This window comes from Lethenteron reissneri, chromosome 42 (genome assembly GCF_015708825.2).
Source record: "Lethenteron reissneri isolate LAM-NWPU_2019-01 chromosome 42, ASM1570882v1, whole genome shotgun sequence".
NCBI lineage: Eukaryota > Metazoa > Chordata > Hyperoartia > Petromyzontiformes > Petromyzontidae > Lethenteron > Lethenteron reissneri.
The window spans coordinates 2,279,828-2,303,732 of NC_083820.1; the positions used below are offsets into that span (position 1 = coordinate 2,279,828).

Sequence of the window (23,905 nt, forward strand, 5' to 3'; positions counted from 1 at the left end):
CCGACATCAGTGGCGAGTGAAGACAACTAACCTGACCCTGGGCCCCCCTTTGCATGTATGTATGTTGCACTTCTTTCTCACCGTACGTAGCCAACCTGCGTGGTAAAGTATGGTCAAACAATTCCTTATGACTAACATGGCATGGAAAGACCTTCATCCAGCAGTGGATGAACAACAAGGCTGTACATGATAATAATAATAATAATCAATCATCATCACAATCTATGGGCAGATAGGTGCCCGCTGCACGTTCCGTCATTTTTTTCCACTTTTCTCTGTCTTGTGCCAATATGCTCAAGTAGCGCCACATCTGTCTGGCACCGATCTCTTCATGTCGTCGTCATCGTCAAGCCACTCTCTGTTGGGTCTTCCTCTCTTTCCCATCCATTCCATTTATTCGAACAACAACAGCAACACACTTTACATTTTCCTGTTATTGTCCATCCTCCATGTGTTTTCAAATAGTGCCAGTTTCCTTCTCACCACTGTCTGCATCAGGTCTTCTTCTATTGTGCAAGCTTTTTCTTACTTTGCATTATTATTTTATTATTATTATCATCATGTAAGCTCGTGTACATCAACACAGCAGGTGATCGTTCTTCCTTGCTCAGGGAAATACTGATCATGAGGCCACCAGTGCGTCATTCTGAGCAGCTGTTAGCACTCACACACTCTCAGGCCGCTGCCCATGGCTAAGCCCTTCATCATCATCATCAACATCGTGAGCCGTGATCTCTCTGCTGTTGGATGATAGCTTGTATGTAAGCACGTAGAATTTATTTTGCACCGTGCGTAACCAAACCTGCTAATGGGAGGTGCGGTAGATGGTCAAGCAACTAAACGACAGACTCAACTAAAACATTGATTCATGAGAGATTAGATGACCGTGGTAGCTATAGGAATGGTATAAAAAAACAGCATCACTAGGCACCTATTGATTCACTTTATCTAGGGCAGTGTTTACAGACTTAATGCGTTGTAAACGGCTCTATTTTCCTCTATAACATTGTTGTAACTACTTCCTATGGCCGTAATCATCTCTCTCTGTCTTGCGATGCAAATTCCCATCAGTAAATTCTGGCTGCTACACACATCGACGGTCGCCGCATTGCATGCCCTTGGATGTGCCTCTGCGGCCGTCTGGAACGCTCTTTCTTGCCGATATCATGAAGCCACTGTAGCTATGGAGTTTTAAATCTGAATTGAAAACTCATTTCTTTAGAACTGCTTTTTGTGTTTATGTTGGTGTCCTTTCCCACTGGTTGGCTACGTACAGTGCGAAAGAAGTTCAACGTACAAACATTGCTTGTTAAGTGTCAAATGTAACGTGGTACCAGACTACATCGCCACTCACGCTTATTTCTTTAGTACTACTTTTTGTGTTTCGTTGATTCTCCTCCCGCACCTCCGATGAGCATGGTTGGCTACGTATGGTGCGAGAGAAGTTCAACGTACACGCATACACACGAGCGGATTTCACCACTCCGTCTCCGCAGTGGGACGTGCTCGCTCTCGGACAGCTTCGTCTCCTGTGGCCGCCACTCCACCGTTCGTCCAACATTACCGGTCGTGCTCTCACACCGTGATAATTCCAGGCTCTGTCCAACTCATGGGTGTATGGGTTAGTGTATTTAAGACCTTCGAGTGCAGGTCAAGTGACTGAAGTCACGCTGCTAAGCAACTTCAAGAGACTCGTTGCTAATCCCGGAAGTCAGCGCTCAGGGATAAATAAACCCGCCGGGCTGGAGAGTCATGTGTCCTTGCAAAACGACAGGCGCCATCGACCCAAATACGATCGCTCAATTTACAGATGAGCGGTAATTAAACGTAGATGTTTGTAACTTTGCCATTACTTCCTTAATTTATTCACATTTTTTAAGTTATTCATGAATTACCAATTAATGCCAGTTTTTTGTCAGACCAAAATGCTGCACATGGGCCTTCCCATGCCACGTCGATCACGGAGACGGCGTGATCGTACTTCAACACGCCTTGGTGATGGGAACACCCTCTACGCAGACAGAGAAACCCCACGTAGATCGGTGCAGCGACTCCAGTTCGTGCAGAATGCAGCTGCCCAGATGTGTCTACGTACGTGTGTTGAACCTTTTTTTGCACCGTCCATCGCCAACCGTGCTAATTGGAGGTGTGGGGGAAGGACAACAAACTAAAGACAAAACGCAGTTCTAAATGAAATTCATTTTCAATCTAGATTTTAAAAGTAGATATGATGATGATCCGGCGGGTTAGCCGATCTGAACACATTACTCCTCCCCTCCGTGGCTTGCACTGGCTACCGGTCCGCTTCCACATCCAATGTAAGGTTGCCGTTTTACTAACCTAGAAAGCACTGCATGGCTTGGCCACTATGTGCCTGCAAAACCGCATCTCCCTCCAATCCTCAGGCACATATACACTCCATTCCGCAGGAACGGCAATGTATGTATGTTGAACTTCTTTCACACCGTACGTAGCCAGCCATGCTAATCGGAGGTACGGGAAAAGGACAACAGACTAAACACAAAAAGCAGTTCTAAATAAATAAGCTTTCAATCTGGGTGATTTAAAAGTGCATTTCTCCAGTGGCTTCCTAATATCGGAAGGAAGAGCGTTCCAGACGGCCGCAGAAGTGCACCTGAAAGCGCCACGCGATGACCGTCTTTGTTCGATTGCCAGCCAAAAGCTGCAGTGAGAATGACTGGAGTTTGCGTGATAGTTTACGCTCCTTTACGAGATTAGAAAGATATTGTGATTCATTTGTGGCACAAACTTTGTGTGTAATGGTTGCGACCTTATAATGTATTCGTTCAACGACCGGGAAACCAATGCAGCTCAGCGAGCACTGGACGGACATGGTCCTTAGATCTTGCAGCACCCGTCACGACACTATAGCTTGGTAATGTTTTTGCCAGACGTCCCGTATAGTAGTGAGTTGTAATAATCGAGCCTTGTCCATACTATGCTACACGCTGCCGTGTTGGCTATGTCACAACTCAATAGTGGCCGAATGTGTTGTACAGCCCTGATATGAAGATTGCAAGACCTGACTAGATTTTGCACGTGGTGATCAAACGAGATTTTGGTTGGGTCTGGTGCCGAAGCTCTTTAGATGAGCAGACAACTGGATCCTGGAGTCTGCGACCGCCACACTTGATCCTCCCACAAACTTTTTCGCCTGAGCCTGAGTGCCAACTAGCAGAACCTTCGATTTTTTTGGGATTAAGCAGCATTTCGTTTTGTGCAAACCACACGTGCACCGCTCACGTGCAATCTACCGAGGCTCTCCAATATATAACTTTGACTTCACTGCGGTGCATAATTGTGTATCATCAGCATATTGATGGAACTTGATGTCATGCGATGAGATGACATCGGCGATTGGAGAGACATATGTTGAACATAGGAAGGGCCCGAGAGCAGACCCATGTGGTATGCCAACTAGCGACGGCATAGGGGATGACTGTTCGTCACCCAGCTTGATGAACTGAACTGTGATCGACCATGTAGGTACTGACTCGATCCACCCCAGTGCCGTATTCACTGAACCTTGACCTTAGCCACCCGACGAGTATCTCATGGTTGATGGTGTCGAAGACGACTGAGAGATGGAGGCCAACCAACATTTGGGATGCATCAGTGATCTTTAGTAGAGTCATCTGAGTGCTGAGAAATTTCCGGTACGCCGACTGCTACGGGTTGAATCTGCCTGTCGCAGCGACGAGGGGGGAAGTAACCGCTTCAGACAAATGTGCTCTATGACCTTTGAAATCGTACTCAGTTTTGAGATCGGGCGATAGTTTGCGGGGTCACTACGGCACAAGCCTGGACTTGCACACCCCAGGATTTTTCACCCGACGCTGGGGGGATGAAGCCTTCTCGAGCGCAGCCCCAAAAATCTGAAACACCCCGCCAGCCTGCCACCGGACATCCAAAGTGCGCCGAGTGTCTCTCAATTCCGCGGTCTGTAAAAGACTCACGTACTCAGACTTGCCTTCCCATACAATTTTTTTTAATTTTATTTACTTATTTATTTTCATGTACTACTTACTTTGCTTATCCTATTCGATGCGCACGGTCGCAGTTTACTTTGTTCAGTCATTCCTGTTGCTCTGTGCACCGACGCCCACTTTATTGAGGGCGATATTGGCACGTAAAATAAAGGTCGATTGATTGATACGTAGTCACGCCGGTCAGTGCGGGTTGGTGAAGGTCCCAGTTTAGATATAATTTGCCGCTGATGTTAGTTGTGGCCTGGAATCAAACTCAGGTGGCTGGGCTCATAGGGCAGTTCGCTAACCGCCGCTCCACCCTGCCGTTGTACATGACGCTAATCATGATGATAATTTGTATTTACAATGCGTAAATATGATGTACACATTTAATTACGTTAATACAGTAACAGCCATTTCATGAATTAATTTATTAAAGCAACTGTAACAGCGATGCACTATATACTGTAGCGCAATATTCCCACATTTTAACAAGAAAAAACTAGCTCTGCTTATGATGTATCGAGCACAGGGTCTGGATTGCATTTAATTTCATCCATCCTCGATGCGTGATGCATTTAGGGTAATTGTCTCTTTCACTAATGGGTGAAAGCCAACCTGTATTAAATATTCACAAGAGGGCAATGAAATAATTGATATAACTCTAAGGTTTCTGCTTGGGCGCATTCAAGCGCGTGCCGCTGGTACCGTTAATTGTTTTATGGGTTTTAGTAAGTTGAACCAGCTTCAAAATATAATTGCTAAAGTGACATTTCATGGTCACGCTCAATGCTTCATTGCAGTGAATTATAATTTCTTACGTGGTGTACATAGAACATTTAATTAGGTTCTGTTTCATTATGAATACAAATTGAAACCAAGAAAGTGGGTACTTGATGGAATCATGAACAATATTTTTCGTTTCTCCATTACGCGTACATCTGAGTCGTCACCTGAGGCCATTAAATTTAGCTTTTCACTTAATTTGGCACAATTCCAGCTCTCGGAATTCAAAAACGGAGTTTGTCGGAAAGTAAAGCAGCCCCGAGTGTGGATAAATGACGTCAGCAGGAGGGATCTCAGAAATAGTTATGTGATATCTCCTTCCATTAATCCTTCTCCGAAAACTAGGCTCCACACAGGTAGAACATTTAAACTACACTAAACTTATATTCTTGGTTCTTATGGTAAAGTCACATAGCAGGGAAATAATAATATAATAAAAATATCAAAACAATAAAAATTATGACAACGTTTCGACTGCAACACATGCAATCATCATCAGGTGTGAAATCCACTGCAAGAAAATTTGAAAGAATTTGAAAAAAGTTTTCTTTGCTGTGGATTTCACGCCTGATGATGATTGCTTGTGTTGCAGTCGAAACGTCGTGAGAATTTTTATATTTTTTATATTTATTGTATTTTATTATTTCCCTTCTACGGGACTTTTCCGAAAGAACCAAGAATATGAATCCCCGCAGTTACGAAAGCTTTAAATCAAAATTTTACACTAATCTTATTTTTATATGTCCAGGTAAGGCCTATTGAACTATATAGCTCTTTTCAGAATCGACCTGGCAACAAATGATAGCTCAACGAAAGTGGCTTATCATGCGGAGATTTACGTCAGCCAAATTCTCTAAACACGCGTTGATTCTAAATGTGGAGTGAAAACCCGGAGGACCCGGACAAAAATCCACGCGACCAAGGGGAGAGAGACATGCAAACTCCAAATATACAGCAGCAGGGTCGGGATCGAATCTACGAACCCAAGACCGGGTGCCACTGTGGCCAGATGTTAACTACCTCGCCTGGTATACGGGAGGTCGTACGTTCGATCCCGACCCTGATGCCTGTATATTCCGAGTTGACATGTTTCTCCCCGTGGTCGCGTGGATTTCTCTCCGGGTCCTTCATTTTTTCCCCACCACATTTAGAAACATCCATTTACAGTATTTGGCTGCTATACATTTCCACATTGATAAGCCACTTAGTTCAGCTATAATTTGTGGCAAGGTCGCTTCTGACAAAGAGCTATATCGATCAGTGGGCCTTACCTGGTAGAATAAAAAATAGTATAGTAGTAAGACGTCCTGTATACCAGGTGAGGTTATTAACATCTCACCACCCTGGCACACAAGTTGAGTAACGTTGGGTTAAAAAGAAAGTAATAACAACAACATAAGCCTGTCTGTTCCAAGTCACCTTTGGTATAAGTGGGATCTTGATTTGAAAAAAAATGTCCAAGTGCGTAAAACACCTTTAAAAAAAGAAAAATATTCACAGTACAATAAATAATTACATTTGAGTAGTGATTTGAGCAAACCGAGAGCACAGCTGCCTTCTGGGAGGCTGGCCAGGCGCAAGTGGCTTGCATCTCCGTGCCTTTGTTTGCGCTGATAAAGCCCCTTTTTGGCACCGCTCTGTTTTGATCTGCTGCTAAGTAACTGGTTTGATAATTTCAGCTCACGTTCCAAGCAAGCTGGAGCGGATAAAGCGGGGCAAAAGAAAGGGGCAAGAGAATTCAAACTGTGCCTGCCAGTCAATCGCATCGGCGTTTACTTCAGCCTAAATCTCTGCATTCACGCGAGTATCGTCTTCCATTGAGACAGATGTACGGAGCCCCCACACACCCCACCGCCGTGTCTATAACGAGCACGACGCAACGTGGCCTAAGTTACGATTCCAGAGTTCCGATACAACTGAGGGGCGTCTCTGTTGATGTCGCATTACGGAAATGACTTTGCTGTGTGTGATTGAAAACGAACTTCTTTAGAATTTATTTTTGTGTTTAGCCTGTTGTTCTTCACCTGCACCTCCGATTAGCACGGTTGGCTACGTGCGGTGCGAAAGAAGTTCAGTGTACAATACGTGCATACGTTGTGACCCGCACCTTGACTGCACCTCGCGTTGTCAGCCCGTCCTGGCTTTTTGTTGAGATAGCCCTCCTGGGAAATCTCTAAGTGTCCCCGTGATATCGAGCGTCAAGAGTCGTCCCGATCGTTTTGTTAATCGCTACATGGGGTACTGCCTCCATATTCCCAGTTGTCCTCTGTTTTTGTACCGCAGAGGTGGCAAGCCTAGACTTGAACAACTTTGAAAAAGCTAAGCCACGTCAAGCCTCGTAATGACTTTATGTAAATCCCTGTCTTAATAAAAAAACATCTAGTAGCCATGCTAAACTGTGACCCATGCTGGTCTGCACGGTCCATGCATTACTGCATCGCGAGTTTGAAAACAGAGGTCCCCTCCCGTAAATTGTTGTTGTCCGTGCACAGAATAGGTTAGTTAATGAATATAATGTATTTTTTTTATATCCACGGCCCTTTCTCAATCTACTGCTGGATTGAAGGCTTTGCCATAACTAGAATCAGAATCTTTATTTAGACTGGAGGAACCGCGATGAGCTACAAGGCTCTTTCCCACAGACGTCTAGTAGGTTTCACAGATGTCCAGCAGGACCAATCTATGTTGGTCATGGGGATTGTTCGTCCATACTTCACCACACTGGTCAGTGCGGGTTGGTAGTCTATCCACAGCACGGTGATATAAGCAGAATCCAACAAGTGCTCATAGTTTGTGCTGTATTAAATAATTGTTATTCAGTTGGTGAATTCAGATGCAGTATCCCTTACCGTATAGACTCGTCAAGTTACATATTGTTTCTTGAAAGAAACACGTGATATTGTACACAACTCACGGCTGGAATTTATTTGGTGTTCCGAGTCGGAAACAAGACGTTCTGACGAAGAGTTACATCACTTAGCCATCCAGGGCCACGCGACATGCAGTGCAAAAGGTCCCTCAAATTTGTGAAGCCGATGGCGAGCGCATTCACAAACCGTGGACTGCGATACATAAAACACGCGTGGTGTGAATTGGGTCCCCTGCCGCTGGTGCTGTTCGGTGGCCAAACTTTGAGAGCTGAATGTGAGTTCTCAAAATAACCCACAAACAAACACCTTGTTGTGAAAGATCCAACGCAGAAGATCCCCGCTTCTGATCTTCCACGAAGCTCACGGTCCATCCTGAACCGCATCCACTGGACACACCGTGGCAGATGCGGACACCTGATAAACGAGTGGGAAATAAAAAAACTTTCTAGTAGTGTGCGGCTGCGGCCATCCAGAACAAATCGTACAACATATAACGACGCAATAATGCCCACCCACAAAAAATACGAAAGAGACATCACAGCGGTACACTCCTCCTGACGCGGTTGTCTGGCTTGACCACCTGAATGTACAACTTGGCATGGATACGAGTCGACAACGTTCAAGAGGTCTGCACGGAGGGATTCAACGATCTGCTCGCTGATCTGGCAATGTCCATGGCATTGCAGTTGTTGCTCTGCGTCTACATCATCGATAGAAAATAAGTCTCCATCTCGCCAGCATTGGTGCCCATCATGGGAAGCCTTTACGCCCTAAATCCACAATGTAGCCTTGTAACGATGATGCAAATAACACAAACTGCTGGAAGATTAAGCATTGGGTAAAACCATTTAATGTGGGCCTTATACGTAATGTTTCCATGACGAAACAATAGGTGTATTATTGGCGGTACAATAACAAGGAGACTCCCACATTGGGATGTTTGTTCAATTCTGCTAATTATTGTTTAGGCACGTGGGCAGAAACTGTTATGGCCCCGGAGTAAACTCATGGATACGAGTGGATAACGCTCAAGAGGTCTGCACGGACTCAACAATCCACTCGCTGTGCTGCCAATACCCATGACATCTAGCCCAGCAGGTTTTCAGCATTTCACAAACACGGCACGATCCGGTCCCGACCCTTTGCCTGCAGGTGCCTTGCCAGGGCAAGGAGATTTGTTCGACAGCCTTCGGAAATGACTATCGCCTGGGCCTGGGCCAGGCACGACGAGCACAGGGGGAACTCTCCGGCGCGTGCAACGCCTACAACGTTGGGAAGGGCCGGGGGCCTTGTTGTTGTTGTTCGAGAGAGAGAGAGATAAAAAAGTATAACCCGTAAAAACAAAGTTTTTCACTCTAAATCCTTTATATGTGTGGCGGCTAGAGTCCTCTCGTCCTCTGGCTTGAGATGGCTGCCACCTATGGGTCAGATGATTGTCTGCCAGTATTAAGCAATTGGTAATTAAATATTTAATTTGTTTTCCCTAACCAGTGTAAAATTTTGGAAAAAAATGTTCACGAACATTAATTGTCTCGCACAACGAGTCTGTGTGCAAAATGTCAGATCGATTGGATCACGGGAAGTGGGTTAAAAAACGACCGAAAGATTTGCACGGTCGTAAGCAAGCAAGCAAGCACGCAAGCACGCAAGCAAGCAAGCGAACTTAATATAAAGGATTTAAAAAGGGACGGCGTTCACTCATCTGCTTCGACCTGATTAAATATCACCCGATCAAATGCGGCGCCCACCCCCAACCCCGTAACAACGGGTCGAACAAACGGCGTTGCACTTAGAGCGGGTGGGAAAGTGCTCGGTGCCCCCCCCCCCGCCTAACGCGCCATTGCCACGAAACGGATCCGAAAACTTCGTTAAAGTTTAACTCGGGTCAATGGGTGAAACAAGTTTCAGCATTGAGCAAAGAGCATTAAGTGCTACGGTACCCCAAAGTGCTTCGACAAACGGTAATTTATTCATACGCCCATGACGACCATATTCTCCAGGTTATAAGACACGCTGTCACACACTTTCAATCAAAACGATATGCGGGGCATTTTATCATCTGGAAGATGTGTAGGTGTCTCTATGTGACCACCAATTTTCTTTTTTACAACTTTATTGACTCTGAGGACACGTTTCGGGTGTGTATTGCTTTCCGGAGTGTCTTAAAATCCGGAGAATATGGTAACAGAACAAGCAATGTAATTGAGATTGTCAAGTGCTTATACATTTGGTGCCCTTGTGTTGAGTTAAACGGTGCATTAAATATAAGTTTTGATTTTAAGATATTTTTCTGTTGCATCACATTATTTGATATGTTGACCTCATAGCTGTCAGTCCCACGCATTCCGTACGATGTTTATTTGCTTTCTATGGACAGGATTTATGCAAGCCTCGACTTGCCTGCTCTGGGGTCTAATCTCAAGGTACACAAGTATAAGCCCTCGCTGTTTAATGTCCCTGCCACTTTAATATGTTTTTTTCCCACAGATCGCTAGACATTCTTTGTATTATGAGTTATTTAATGTATTTTTTGGTTAACCAGCAACGGAAAACCTGAGGCCTACAGATTCAATTAAGTGCAAAACATTACGGCACGTCTATTAAAGATGTACCAGCTGCACTCTCGTAGTTTTTAACACCATCAGAATATCAACATGACCATATGTTCTTAAACCTGTGTTGTTCCGTAGAATACCAGTCCTGTCCTTAAACCATTACGATGCCGCTCATCAACGTAAGCCTGATTCCCATCAAGCAAGATTCTTAAAGCAGGTTGCTTATCGAGTGAGATAAGCCAAAGCAACTAAGTCATTTCCACAGTCACTCTGTCCAGTGATATTCTTGTTCACATCTACATCAATATTCTTAGAATGCTTATAACCACGAAGTCAATTGCCTAAAACAACTTCTTTCTATTTGTTTATGTTAGGATCTTCCATCAATTCTGCCTCCTGTACTCTTGCCAGGAAATATACCCATTACGATTGATGACAAACATGTCAGTCTGCTTGTATGTGACTTTAAGTATAAATTCAGATACATTTTAAATAACTTTTAGTCAATGTTATTTCAGACGAACCTGGCTTAAAATAATACATTTCCTGGCTCGGAGCGTGCACGTCTCCTGGGCTCAGTGCGTGCGTCTTGCGATCCCAGTGCAGATTCTCGCGCCCTATGCAGGATGTGAACCACATCGGCACGTTCAGAATTGTCAACGATGCCGATTCATTGACTTAAATAAATCCCTACGTTCGTGATATCGTGATCTTAAAAAAAAATCGTTATTGCTTTACATGACGTGTACGTCGAATGTAATTGTTGTTACGTGAATGGTCCGTTGTGAACTCTGCACCCAACAGGGGGGCTCTACATTCACCACATTGCCAACACACAACTCTGGCCGTCGCCTGATGAAGTTAGTTGTAATCACTGGCGAAACGTCGTACTCAGATTGTAAATGTTGTGGCTTTGCTCTCCAACACACCGGTGTGCCATTCTAGTAACGAACTGCCATGTTCTGTTTACGTGACAAACCTTACTAATTGGCTGTGTCGGGTGGTGGCGGGTTTAACTGACACATTTATATATTTACACGATCTAACCCAAAAAAAACTGCATTATACAGAAAAAAACTTGGCAACCCAAAATTGAGACAATTTATCGAATCGCGTGGGGGGAAATTGTTAAAAAGAGTCTAGCTGTAGCCCTGCTCTTTCTCTCCCGCTCCGTGTCCCTCATGTGGCTGTATGGGAAGGCCCATGTGAGTGAAAGTAACCTCGAAGCCCATGGGCAAGAGCAGTGAACCACGGAACGGCTTTCAGTCTATGTGCAGTGGATTGCTTCAATGCTTCCGTTGAATGTTCGAGGGTTCACAGTGCTTCATTGCTATGTGCGTTCACACGTAATTATATGAGACCCATAGACTCACATAGAGGCCCATAGACTCACACAGAGGAACATAGGCTCGCATAGGGACCCTCAGACTCACATAGAGACCCAAAGACTCTACGTACATAGAGACCCATAGACTCGCATAGAGACCCATAGACTCAGACAGACACCCATAGACTCGCATAGAGACCCATAGACTCGCATAGAGATCCACAGACGCTATGTGCATAGAGATCCACAGACGCTATGTACATAGATACCCTTAAACTCACATAGAGACCCATAGATACGCACAAAGACCCATATACTCATATTGAGACTCATAGACTCGCATAGAGACCCATAGACTCGCATAGAGACCCATAGACGTACACACAATCCACGGGAATTCACGACTATATAGGTTCCTAGACTGGCATAGAGACGCATGGACTCAGGTAGAGTTCACATTGGTTCATGATTTTGGCTAACATAATGACTCACTTGACGACACAGACTCACGTGGGGGGACACACAAACTCGCACGGAGTTCAAAGTGGATCACTGCTGCGTGGTGATTTGTTTACCTCGCCCGCAATCTGCACTCGTAGCGTGTGTTTGCATTATTTGTTGTTGTGACATCTGTGAAAAAGAGCTTCATAGCTCATCGGATTCCTCCAGTATGAATACATGCGGAGTTCGGATTCTGTTCCCGCAATGGGGCTTCATCCGTCTGTCATCCTCGCCACCTGCTGGTCACTCTGACGCAGCGCAGCGCCAGAGGGTCGCTTCACCCCTCCTGGTTCGTTGCCCTGCACGTGGCTGGGTGAGGCTGTCACGTGGCTCTGTCGTGACGTGGGGGCTGACGTCCACACACATGCGTATAACACATTCCTGCGGAGGGAGCTGGTAGGAACGTTGGGATGCTCGGTCAATGGCCAGGGTCAACGGCGGCGTGGTGTATTCCGCAAATATGGCCGACTGTGAGGGCGGGCACAAGCCGGCGGGAGTAGGTTAAACGTTGAGTTTTATAAGGGCACCACGGGGTGACCAACCCCTCCCCACCCAGCCCCTCCCCACCTTCCCCACCCAGCCCCTCCCCACCCACCCCTCTCCGTCCGTCGTGGATGCACGACGGACGGACACAATAATCCCCTGTGGGCTGGTGTAACCAGGAGGTTCCTACCAGTATAACATTGACATACAGGGACTCCACTACTTACTAACATTCGACTTACGAACTTTCAGAGATACGAACAAACGTGTCCGTATGTCCAGTTGCCTGTCATAGATGGCGGTGGTGGCATCTACATTTGCAGAACACGAAGAACCAGTGGCATCTACATCTACAGGGGATTATAAAACTCTTAAATCCATTCCGGCGTGTTTAGTGCACATGCCGCACGACGTGTTTGGAATCGACAGGAGTAACGTTGGACTTACGAACAAATCGACTTACGAACAGACCTGAACCCAACTCGTTTGTAAGTAGAAGAGTCCCTGCAAATAAGCACCAACAATATGTATTTATTTACCTTGTGTGTTCAGTGCTCTCGCTGTGTAAAAGTCGAGTGCAAAAGCATTCGCTAAATAAACGAAACCTGTTGATCCACACGCGGGGCTCACCGCCGATGTGCCCTTACAAAGAGTGCGTGCGCACACATCAACGCAACATTTTTTATTTTGAGAACAGGAAGATTTTAAAATGTTGGTCTTGTGCAATTGTTGGTGGCCAGTCTGACAATAATTTCACATACAAATAAGAAACTGATGCAATAATGTTGTGGTTGAAGCCCGGATTATAACCCACAAACTCAGTGGTGCCAGGCTCAGTGCTCCGACACATGGCAATCGCCTCCAGTCACCTCCACGATTCCCAGTTTCTCAATGAGTTTTTTTCCCTTTCGGATATGGTGGGAAATAGACGGACACGCGGTTATCGCACACTCTGAGGGTCTGAAACAGGTCTGTGCAGGATAGGTCACAAACGTTTCTGCTGCACTGCCGTCTGCTGACGACTTTGGAACACTGCATGTTGGAAGGCTCAAATGAAAGGCACAATCTGGGTGCCTTCGGATTCGGGGGTCGGCGACCTTGCAAAGAACAAGAAGAAGCAGAGGCATTTTTTGCGTGTTTTTGTCTTTGACTAAAATAGTTGGGGAGCCGCATCACACGCAGAGTCGCTTGTACACAAACACAGCAGGTCTACAGCAGATGACGACGACACATTCTGACGTGAACAAAACAGGCGATTGAATAAACTGCGTCTAATTAGTATTTCACCGCCCCCCACCTCCCCTTTAGTTATTCTTTGACAATACAGTACGACTGCACATTGTGTTGTCACCACGACATTCCACAGTGACCCATATTTATTCTATTATTTTTTTCCGTTAAATTATGTTTTAAGATTTATGGTTTGAAACAAGAAAAATGGTTGCCCGCAAGGGGGCAGCCAAAGAGCCACGTGTTGCCAACCCCTGCGCCAGAGTCTTAGAAGTCACGTGGGCACTGCCATGCCAGGCCACACTGTGGCCAGTGCCGAATTATAATCCTCGTCGCAAAAGTAGCTACAAATGCCACGGACCTCGCACTTTCAATGGCCCCGCGCTAAATGCTTTCAAGCTATCAATTCCGGTTCAGTGATTCTGCACATGCTCTATTAATATAGTACTGTACCGCCTACAACTTTTATGAACGACTGGGTGTTGAAGGTTAGTGATTTGTCGTATTATCTGGCTGTATAGCAAATGAAAAAATACAATTACTTTTCTATACAAGTTAAACATTTGTGTTTTAATAGTAATGTTTTTTTAGGGCCTCTTTATAACATTTGCTGCAGGCCCCGCACTAGCTTAATCCGGCACTGACTGTGGGCATTATTCTATTTTGGAACAGAGTACAACTCTTTTGCACCTATCATGGAGCACGAGGTTCCAGTGTCACGATCCGGCTGTGGGACAGATGCGAGTTCACGGCATGAGCTGTCATAGTTGATTCACCATTTTCGCTTATTCGATGTTCATTTTGTAAATGGTTAAATTTAGTTACTGGATTTATTCAAACTTTCAGTCAATAGCGTTTTTTTCACATGCAAAACTAAAATTACCAGTGAATGAAAAAAAATTTAATCCAAAAATTGATATAACTGAGGGATATTTCGATAAAAAATATATTGTCTTCCATTGAGACAGATGTACGGAGCCCCCACACATCACAGTATCGTGTCTATATCGAGCACGACACAATGTGGCCTAAGTTACGATTTCAGAGTTCCAATACAACTGAGGGGTATCTCAGTTGATGGCACGTTCGATAAATGACGATGCTGTGTGTGATTGAAAACTAATTTCTTCAGAACTGCTTTTTGTGGTTAGCCTGTTGTCCTCCCGCGCCCGCGATAAGCCACGGTTGTCTACGGGCGGTGCGAACGACGTTCAGCATTCATAAGGTACATAAACGACACCACAATAAACCGGGCTCAGAAATGTAATAACAGAGCCGTGCGATCATTCGCGTTTGCTCGCGGCCCCACTCTGTGTGAGCAGGCTGTGCCAGCTGGAGGGGCTGCCTGTGCGCGGGGCCAGCGAGCTCGAGAACGGACACTTCTACGTGGCCGTGGGCAGCGAGCGCTTCAAGCCGATGCCCTACGGGGAGCTGGTGGCGCGGTGGGCGTCACGCAGTAGGGTGCGCAGGTAAGCGGCCCGTCACGCGGAGCCACTCTTTGCTTCGTCGGCGCGAACATCAACTCCGTCCGTCATCAACGTCGTCGTCGTCGTCGCGAGTCGGAATAAAGCGCAGTGCAGGTTTGGGAGGTGCGGTCCCCGTGCGATAGAATTAACGCCCACTCGTGACTTGTGAATCCTTTAGAAATCCTTTACAGATTACGCACGTTGAACTTCTTTCGCACCGTACGTAGCCAACCGGACATTCTCTCAGGGGATGGGAATTCTGCTTCACATCATCACACTCATAATCATCATCATTGCCATGATCATTATTTCTTTCAAGCCAATGCTATCTTTTTCTCTTCTGATTGAGTCGTCTGCCCAGTGGTAAGCTCAAACTCCACAATGCTGCCGAAATTATTCTAATCTTGTCGGAATGGAGTCTGCCACTCAAGTCGATGGGAAACAGTGGGGTTGTTACCGTCTATCCACGTGTACCAGGAGAACGTGTGCATGTGCAGGTAGTACAAATCGGTTGTCTTTAGGGATTTCAACTCCCTTGCTTGGTATGCAGGAGGTCGTGGGCTCAATCCTGACCCCGACGCCTGGACATTCGGAGTTTGTGTGTCTCTCTCCCCATAGTCACGTGGTTTTTCTCCGGGTCCTCCGGTTTTTCCCTGCACATTTAGAATCAACGTGCATTTGGAGTATTTGGCTGCTATAAATGTCCACATCATAAGCCACTTCGTTGAGCTATAATTTGTGGCCAGGTCGCTTCTGAATAAGAGCTACGTAGCTCAGTGGGCCTTACCTGGTAAAATAAAGAGTTTAGTTTTCGTATGATGTGGTTATTTGTGAGTAGAAAGTCAAGAGATTACTGCATTAGCAATTAATTTTATGGACAACATGAACAACTTCGGGAACCTGGCCATGTCAATTGTAATGTTTGGACAGGTTCTTGTGGCGACATGAATGCCTGTCGCTGTACGGGTGAAACAATAACCAAATAATCTCGTGGCTTTTGAACGCATTTGCTTGTCAAGGATGCAATACGTTTAATGGGAGGAGAGGTGTAAGCAGCTTTGTGGCTCGGAATAGAATGTGTCAGGAAAGCTCTGTAGACATACCAGTCAAGCCCTTATCAGTGCCCTACCTTATTACAGACCATTGCAGACCTTACTGGTCACCCAGTGCCTCTTATAAATCTCAACGTTCATCCGACAAAGTCCCATCACAAGGGAGAAACACAAACAAATAGACACAATTTTTTGCTCCTATTGAAAAGGCTGTACGCCGTATGGACCTGAAAACGGATTTCCCCCGTAGAAGAATACGGGTAAATCTAATTGGTTGGCGCGGCGTGTGTAGATGTAATTGTAAAGAAGAGGTTGCGGATGGGCGGAACACGTTTGCAGCAATGAGCAAGACAGGTTCCAAAGACTGGGACAAAGGGGGCACAAGAGGGACTCACTTTTCAAAAACATTATCGCCATCATGATGGCTGCAATTTGTTCACAGCGCTACAACCAGTATCGTGTCGTGTAAGAGCTTACCATGGGGTTTTGTCCCATGGTAAAAATAAATAGTGGGCAGAGCAAAGGTACCTTGGTGTCACAGAGGATGCAGGTAACGTTTAATTACTCTATTGCTGCAAGCTTCTCTCTCTGTCTCTCTTCCACTAAGTTGTATATACATTTTTTTTATAACAGTGCTGTACTTGACTACTTTTTGTTTTCTTCCAGATCCAACCGTACTTCTCTTCCGCCCGTGTCTCCAAATTGGAAGAAGAAATCAGAGGTAAAATAAAAAAATATATTACTCAAATGTTAGAGTGATGCAGCTTCTCATCTGAACTAGTTTGGAGAACCTGAATTTGTGAGCAAACTTATCAGACCGAGCACGTGTTATAATGCAGCGCAGCGAGGTGGCTGGGTGGCTCAGAGATCAAAAGCACTGGGCCAGTAACCAGCTGAGAACCTGGATTGGAATCTGGGTCGCCTCCCATGAATAAATATGGAATCTCAAGAGTAACTCGTATAAGGCCTCTGCTCAGTCACCAATGATGGCACAAGAAACCCATCACATAATGATTTTGTCATTAATTTTCTGAAATTCGATGTCTTGAGAATTCGACAAACTAATAGCAGAGTGGAAGGGACAGTGCGGCCACAATTGTGTGAACTGATTAAAAACGTCACTTGAAGGGTTTTGCCCAAGAACTATTAAATGTCTCATGTGCAGCTGGAGAGGGCCCCCTCTAGAAGGTGTATATGTCTCCTCCTCTTTCACAGTCGCCAGAGATGTTGGAAGAAGTGGGGGTACCCACACTTTACCCCACCACACATACAACCTGCCAATTGGCTAACGTTGGTGCCCCCAGTTCATGCTGCTGGGTGGACAGAGGCGGGAGGAGATTTAAAACCAAAAACGTGCCCATTGTTTTAACCGCCGTTGCCGGGAGATTGAACCATTGACTTATGGATTTTGAGTCCAGTATGGTAACGATTACGTCAGGGCAACAGGCCTATTTTAGTGCAGTTGAGTATAAAAACAACACGAACAGGGCTGACAGTGCCGAGACACTACAACAAAGTGTTGGAATTATATATCGGTTGGAAGTTATTTATTAGGCATGAAATGTCTCCTCGAACATTTGCTAAATGGTCACAATTCAATTAAACGATCGATAATATTTAGCCTCTTTTTGACCATTTCATTCGCGTTGTTTCTAATTGTTTTCCCCCCGTCTTGTTTGCACAGTTTTGGTCACTCCATGGCCAGAAATGTAACAGCCTTTCATTGTCACGAATGGTAAATAAATTACTCTTCTTCGTTCCGCGCGGTTTCCTTTCATCTTGCGTTAGCGCAGTAGAGCTCTGTCGGTCTCTCTGTGCATCCCTGTGATCAGATTAAGAGGCTCAGCCAGTCTACAGGGGGAGTCAGTGACCTCTGTCCTAATCTCTCCACCTCTGCAGGTGAGCCCCGAGTGCTTTTGAATATCAATCACAAAGTGTTCGCTTGCTTTCAAAACTAAAAACCCCGATAATCAATATATCGCTTTCGTTGTTGGCAGTTCCATGATTTATGACAGACATTGAAGACTCATTCGTGTAACAGTGAAGAATATTTTTACTTGGGCAAAGTGTGTCAATCAATTAGGACTGTTACGCAGATAGCAATGTATTTTCATTTGCCGATAAGCGAGACATACTCATATACTCGTTGTATATATGACAATAGCATCTTTTGTGATTGGCTGTGTTTTTTTCGACGACTATATATAAAACAAATCTTGTCTCTTATCCACATTTTGCATGCAACACTTTTTAAAAGCTCTCCACTTTCTGAGAACGGAGACACCGGGCTTAGACCGTGATACCCCTCACACTCGAAAGTGATCTTTCATTTTTAATGAGAACTCAAGAACCAAACCCTCGAATCTCACCAGTTGCTCTCGCAGTACTTCTTATTGGTTGTCAGCAACTTTCATTTGGCGCTCGACCCAGTGAAGCCTCATATTGGAACTCTGTTAAAAGCCAAACAGTTTAGCGTGGGGGGTCGTGTAAGTTCAGTTCACGCGTTAGTTTTGTACGTCTGGCCATAAAGGGGGGGGAGGAGGGTGTCGAAGTTCCATCGCTCACGTAAACACGGCGCAATATGAACAAAACTTGGGGGGAAAAGTTGCCATTACTATGAGGGACTTGCCATTATTGAAAAGCAGCCAAGATACAAGCTTTGCTCAAAAAACTGGGAAGACACAAACCAAAGCAAAGAAAAAGGACTCCTTTGGGAGCATACCACCTAATTTTCGCCGTGATGGCGACTCTTCAGCTCCTTGCCTGTTCAATACTTCTGAAGAGAGACACGTGTTGTAAAGCCTGACACGAGCCCTGCGCGTGTGTGATTTTATTGAATTTATCCCCAACCTGTTTTCTCCACTTTTGTTTTGCATCTCGACGTGGTCTTATTTTTTGCACGTGTGTGCGTGTCAGGAGGAAAACCGGCACACACGCTCCACAGGTGACGTGCGCGAGGGGGCCTCGGATGGGCCGACCAGGCCTAAGGCGGCTGGCAAGAAGGATGAGGAGGGCAAGGGCGACCGCACCGACTCCGACGCGGTGTTCCACGCCCGGCCAGTCAGGGTGAAGCGGGGCAATGGCGGCAGGCGGTCCTCTCATTCCCCGTCCTCCGGAGGTGATGAACGTTTCATCCGGTTCAATGGCGGCGAGCGGAGGAGATACGGGAGATCGCACAAACCGAATAGCACTCGAAACGGAAGAACCCAGTATAACGGTCCAATATATTGTTCGTGTCCTGGCGCTTTGCTTTTTTGCTTCCAGATGAGGCTGGGGTGTTCAAGGCCCGGCCAGGCCGAAGGGAGATGCAGGGGGCACGGGAAGTGAAGGAGGACACCAACACGAAGGTGGAACTTCCACTGGACCAGGTGAACATTGCGCTTCTGATACCTCCGACACCTAAATATAAAAATCCATATATTTATATTATTAGGTTAGGCCCACTGAGCGATGTAGCTCGTTGTTTAGAAGTGACCAGGCTATCACAAATGATAGCTCAACCAAGTGGCTTATTACATGGACATTTATAGCAACCAAATAACTCTGAACGCATGTTTGTAACTGTGGAGGGAAAAACCGGAGGACCCGGAGAAAAATCCACAAGACCACGGGCAGAGAGACATGCAAACTCTAAATATACAGGCGTCAGGGTCGGGATCGAACCCACGATGTGCTGTATACCAGGCGAGGCAGTAAACATCTCCTAGCCACCGTGGCACCTGCTGGCCCGGGCGCTGCCCTCACCTTTGCAAGGCCGCGCTTTGCACGCATAACTTTCGCTCGAGTCATCAACGTCCCACCCCGCCCACGGCCATTGATGCGCCCTGGCCAGACGTTCTGGAGGAGGTGGGGCTACCCACACTCGACCCAAGCACACGCGACCTGCCCAAGGACCAACCACGATGTTCCCATTTACACCGCCGTGTGGACAGAGGCGTGGGGCGTTAGTGAGAGTACAATTGTCCATGGGCTGCGTAGATTGCTGCGTGATAATAAGACGTACCCATGCCGTTTTACTGAGTGTGGCATACTCTGGTCTCGCTCTGTAGAGGGCAGCAGAGATAGTGGAAGAGGACCTGACTGAACCCACCGCTAGAAAGGACAAGGTGAGGGCTCTCACCCACGGAAAGGTACAAGCTCGGTTATCAGGGAGAAGGTTGTCTTGATGTTATGAGATTGGACTCATTACCACAATTCTTTTCTGATCTCGTCAAGGAGCATAAACCATCATGTGAACACCGGTCATCCTCACAGCAGCGGCTTTTGGCTAACCATCGAACAAAGATGGTCACTGCATCATCGCGTGCCTTCAGATGTGCTTCTGCAGCTGTCTAGAAAGCTCTTACTTCCGATATTTGGAAGCCACTGGAGCTATGCACTTTAAATCTAGATTGAAAATAATTTTTTGTAGAATATATTTTTGCGTTTAGTTTGTTGTCCTTCCCCCACACCTCCAATTACCATTTTTGGCTACGTACGGTCTGAAAGAATTTCAACTTTCAATAGAAAATGCAAGTGGCTGTCATTTACTTCATGGGATAAATGTCATTATTTACGTTGTCTTCATTCACCATAGCTTGGGGCAATAGCAATTGTACCGCTATACTTTTCCCACATCTGACTCAAGCGCCACCAGTTTTCGAATGTCGTGCAACTTGCGCAAAGGATTTGGATGATGGAACAAAAAAATACACGGCACATAAAGGGTCAGCACGGTAAATTGTGAAACATGTCTTGATATGATAAAAAAAATCCCCCAGCAAAATCAAGCAGAATAAAACGTTGATTTACAGTGCATTTTTTTTAGGATGTGAAACGTTGTACTGAAATTGTCAATGTTGTGGATTTGCTCTCCAACACACCATTGGGCTGATGGAGTAACTAATCGGTGTGTTTTGTTTACGTAACAAACCTTACTAATTGGCGATCTAACCTCAAAAAACTTTTATGATGAATAATATTGCTCGCCGAAAGCTACCTGCGTGTCAAACTGGGAGGCTTTACGTGAAATTAGGTCAGCCCAAAGGTCAACGAGATTTTAGGATTATTTCACTAAATCTGAGAATCTGGTCAAGATACAAATTTTGGATTGCCCCGAATGTTTGTTATTGTTTGTATTGATTGGTAAACACGTCATCGGATGTTGTCACGGACATCGTGTCGCGACCGCGCTTTTACCACGAGAAGTGGTGTCACATGGTATCTGGCGATGGCAGTTTTGTCAGCATGAAGACACATTACATGATTCACAAATGTGAATGATCCGAAAATATGAAAGAGATCCAAAATTATCTGAAACAGCTTCATGCATATAAACAAACTAAATCACTGAACATTTTTATATTTTACCAGGTAAGGCCCACTGAGCTATACAGCTCTTTTTCAGAAGCAATCTGGCCACAAACGAAAGCTCAACAAAGTGGCTTATCGCGCGGAAATGTATAGTATCCAAATACTATAAACGTATGTTGATTATGAATGTGAAGGGAAAAACCGGAGGGCCCGGAGAAAAATCCACGTGACCATAGGGGGAGAGGCACCGCAAAACTCCAAATATATAGCAGGCCTCAGAGTCGTGATCAAACCCACGACCTCCTGCGTACCAGGTGAGGGAGTTAACATCTCGTCACCATGGCGAGCCACCTAACCGCATGAAAGATGATGATTATGATGATGTCCCTCCGTGGCACTGCGTATGTAGGTGGCTCACAGCAAGGAGAGCCCACCTTTTTCTCTCCGGCCCGCGCGTGTCAATCACTCGCCACATACGGCCGCCCTGGTCAACGGCAACGGGCCTCGGAAGCAGGAGAACGCGGACAGCTCCGGCTCTCTGCAGCTGCCGAGGGAACCCATCGGCCCTCACTGATAGAGGGGCAGCCTGAATACCGGGGCTGCACAACAACGCCGTTGGCTTGCGAGCGCTGGGAAGGGGCCCACTCGTCGGTGACGTGACGCGCGCTGAACTGACGCTGCGTTGTTTTTGCAGCCTATTTGTTGCAATGCCTGTAATAGAATAACATGTATCATAACCATTATTATCATCATTATCAGCCATTGTCAATTTACTGCTGGATGAAGTCCACGCCATGTTTACCCTAAAATAAATTGAAGAAAATAAATCGATCTTTCTAACTAGTCTGTCAGCCAGTTCTATCTTCGAGAGTCCATTCATAGCCAAATGAAATTATTGTTTGTCACCGATATTTTTTCAATTTTGATCAACATCACTTTCTTTTTTTAATAGGCAACAACAATTTCAGTTTAAATTTCCTCACCGTGTGTTAGCTGATTCTTTTTTACCTGGTTTCTCGGTGATGCTGTCCGATTACCCCTGGCACCTGGGATGATGGCAGCTGCCGGATCAGGCCAAGCCAAAGTGTCTCGATGAGGAAGCGACTTTGGAGCCACGCTCATCCGCTTTTGGAAACCCTGAACCATTGCTGGTGCATTCCAAATGTAGACGGTGGGTGCCAGATTATCCACAGTACAACGTTCGTTGAGATTTCACAAAGTGTTACTCATTTTATTCACCGAGCCCACCACAAAGTGAGGTTCAAATTCATGACCATCCCACGGTGATTTGCGGCCATACCCACTGAAGCGCTGCTGGCCAGACTGATGACCGCAACCAGCTCAATAATACAACACTGCGATAGTTAAGGGTTCTAGCATCCACCGCAAAAGTTTTTGTTACGTTGTCGCTTTTTTGTTTTTTTCACGTAAGAATAATTACAATTTTTACATAGGCTTAGCAAACAATGACAATAAAAAAAACGGTCTTGATATTGTGAATTAATAACGTGTAGCCCACTTCGCTGTGAATAACTTCGTGATGATGCTAGCGTGCGTTCATTTTGTGTGCCCCGGTTTATAACGTTAGTCAGAATCTAATGAAATGCTTCTACACATTTACATAAAAAGGCTTTTAAAACGTTCCGAGGATTAAATACTTTTTAAAAAGTTTCTGCATCCTCATTGTATGATTTAAGCGGTGATGTCAACGAGCAATGATAGTTGAACGTGAACTAACGTGTTTGGTCAGCGACACTTTTCAACTACAGTTGACGCGATGCATTCACTCTGTCCTTCTGCCTGTCTGCAGCGTTGATTCCCCACGACTCTCAGAAAGACGATCCAAACACGAACACAATTTTGAGTATGAAAGCGGTACCGCTATTGGGTACTTGCCCTTTGGAAAGCAGGCCAACGTGCTTAAAAGTGTTGCTCAGAATTCAGCAGTGAATAAAATCAACAGCACTCAAGATAAAAGCCTTTTCTTTTTTAATCCAAGGCGATGACGTCACACTTCATACACCCACGTGCTGCCCGATCATGTGACCGCGGGCGATGCCACCGCGAGGCATCATCTCGTGCGGCTCGGCAGGCTTGTGACGCTGCTTAGCCATGACAAACCCACCGCTCGCCGTAGGCCTCCAGCCAAACTGACACTGCACCCACCCCCACGGCGGTGGGTCCCGCGATGATAGCATTCAACCGAGGCACCTGCGCGCATCACCAGCCGCTCTCGTCGCTTCCCATCGCCACGGCGCACGTGTGCTCTGGGGGCAGCATTCTCGCCCCCATGATTGTCGTCCCGTCGTTCTTTGCAACCGGTGGCCCTCTTAACGGCGCGTCCTGCCCAAGCC

General features: G+C 45.9%; 1 protein-coding gene across 1 annotated transcript in view; it reads left to right on the forward strand.

The window, feature by feature from the left end:
• The window catches only part of LOC133353044 (doublecortin domain-containing protein 2-like), a 62,108-nt gene extending 38,436 nt beyond the window's left edge, over window positions 1-23,672 (forward strand). The window contains 8 exon segments of the mRNA XM_061569134.1: window positions 15,064-15,210; window positions 16,926-16,980; window positions 18,092-18,130; window positions 18,132-18,158; window positions 19,176-19,377; window positions 19,524-19,627; window positions 20,309-20,365; window positions 21,961-23,672. Of these exon segments, the coding sequence (XP_061425118.1) occupies window positions 15,064-15,210; window positions 16,926-16,980; window positions 18,092-18,130; window positions 18,132-18,158; window positions 19,176-19,377; window positions 19,524-19,627; window positions 20,309-20,365; window positions 21,961-22,125 (796 nt within the window). The 3' untranslated portion in view covers window positions 22,126-23,672.
• The last annotated feature ends 233 nt before the right edge of the window (window positions 23,673-23,905 follow it).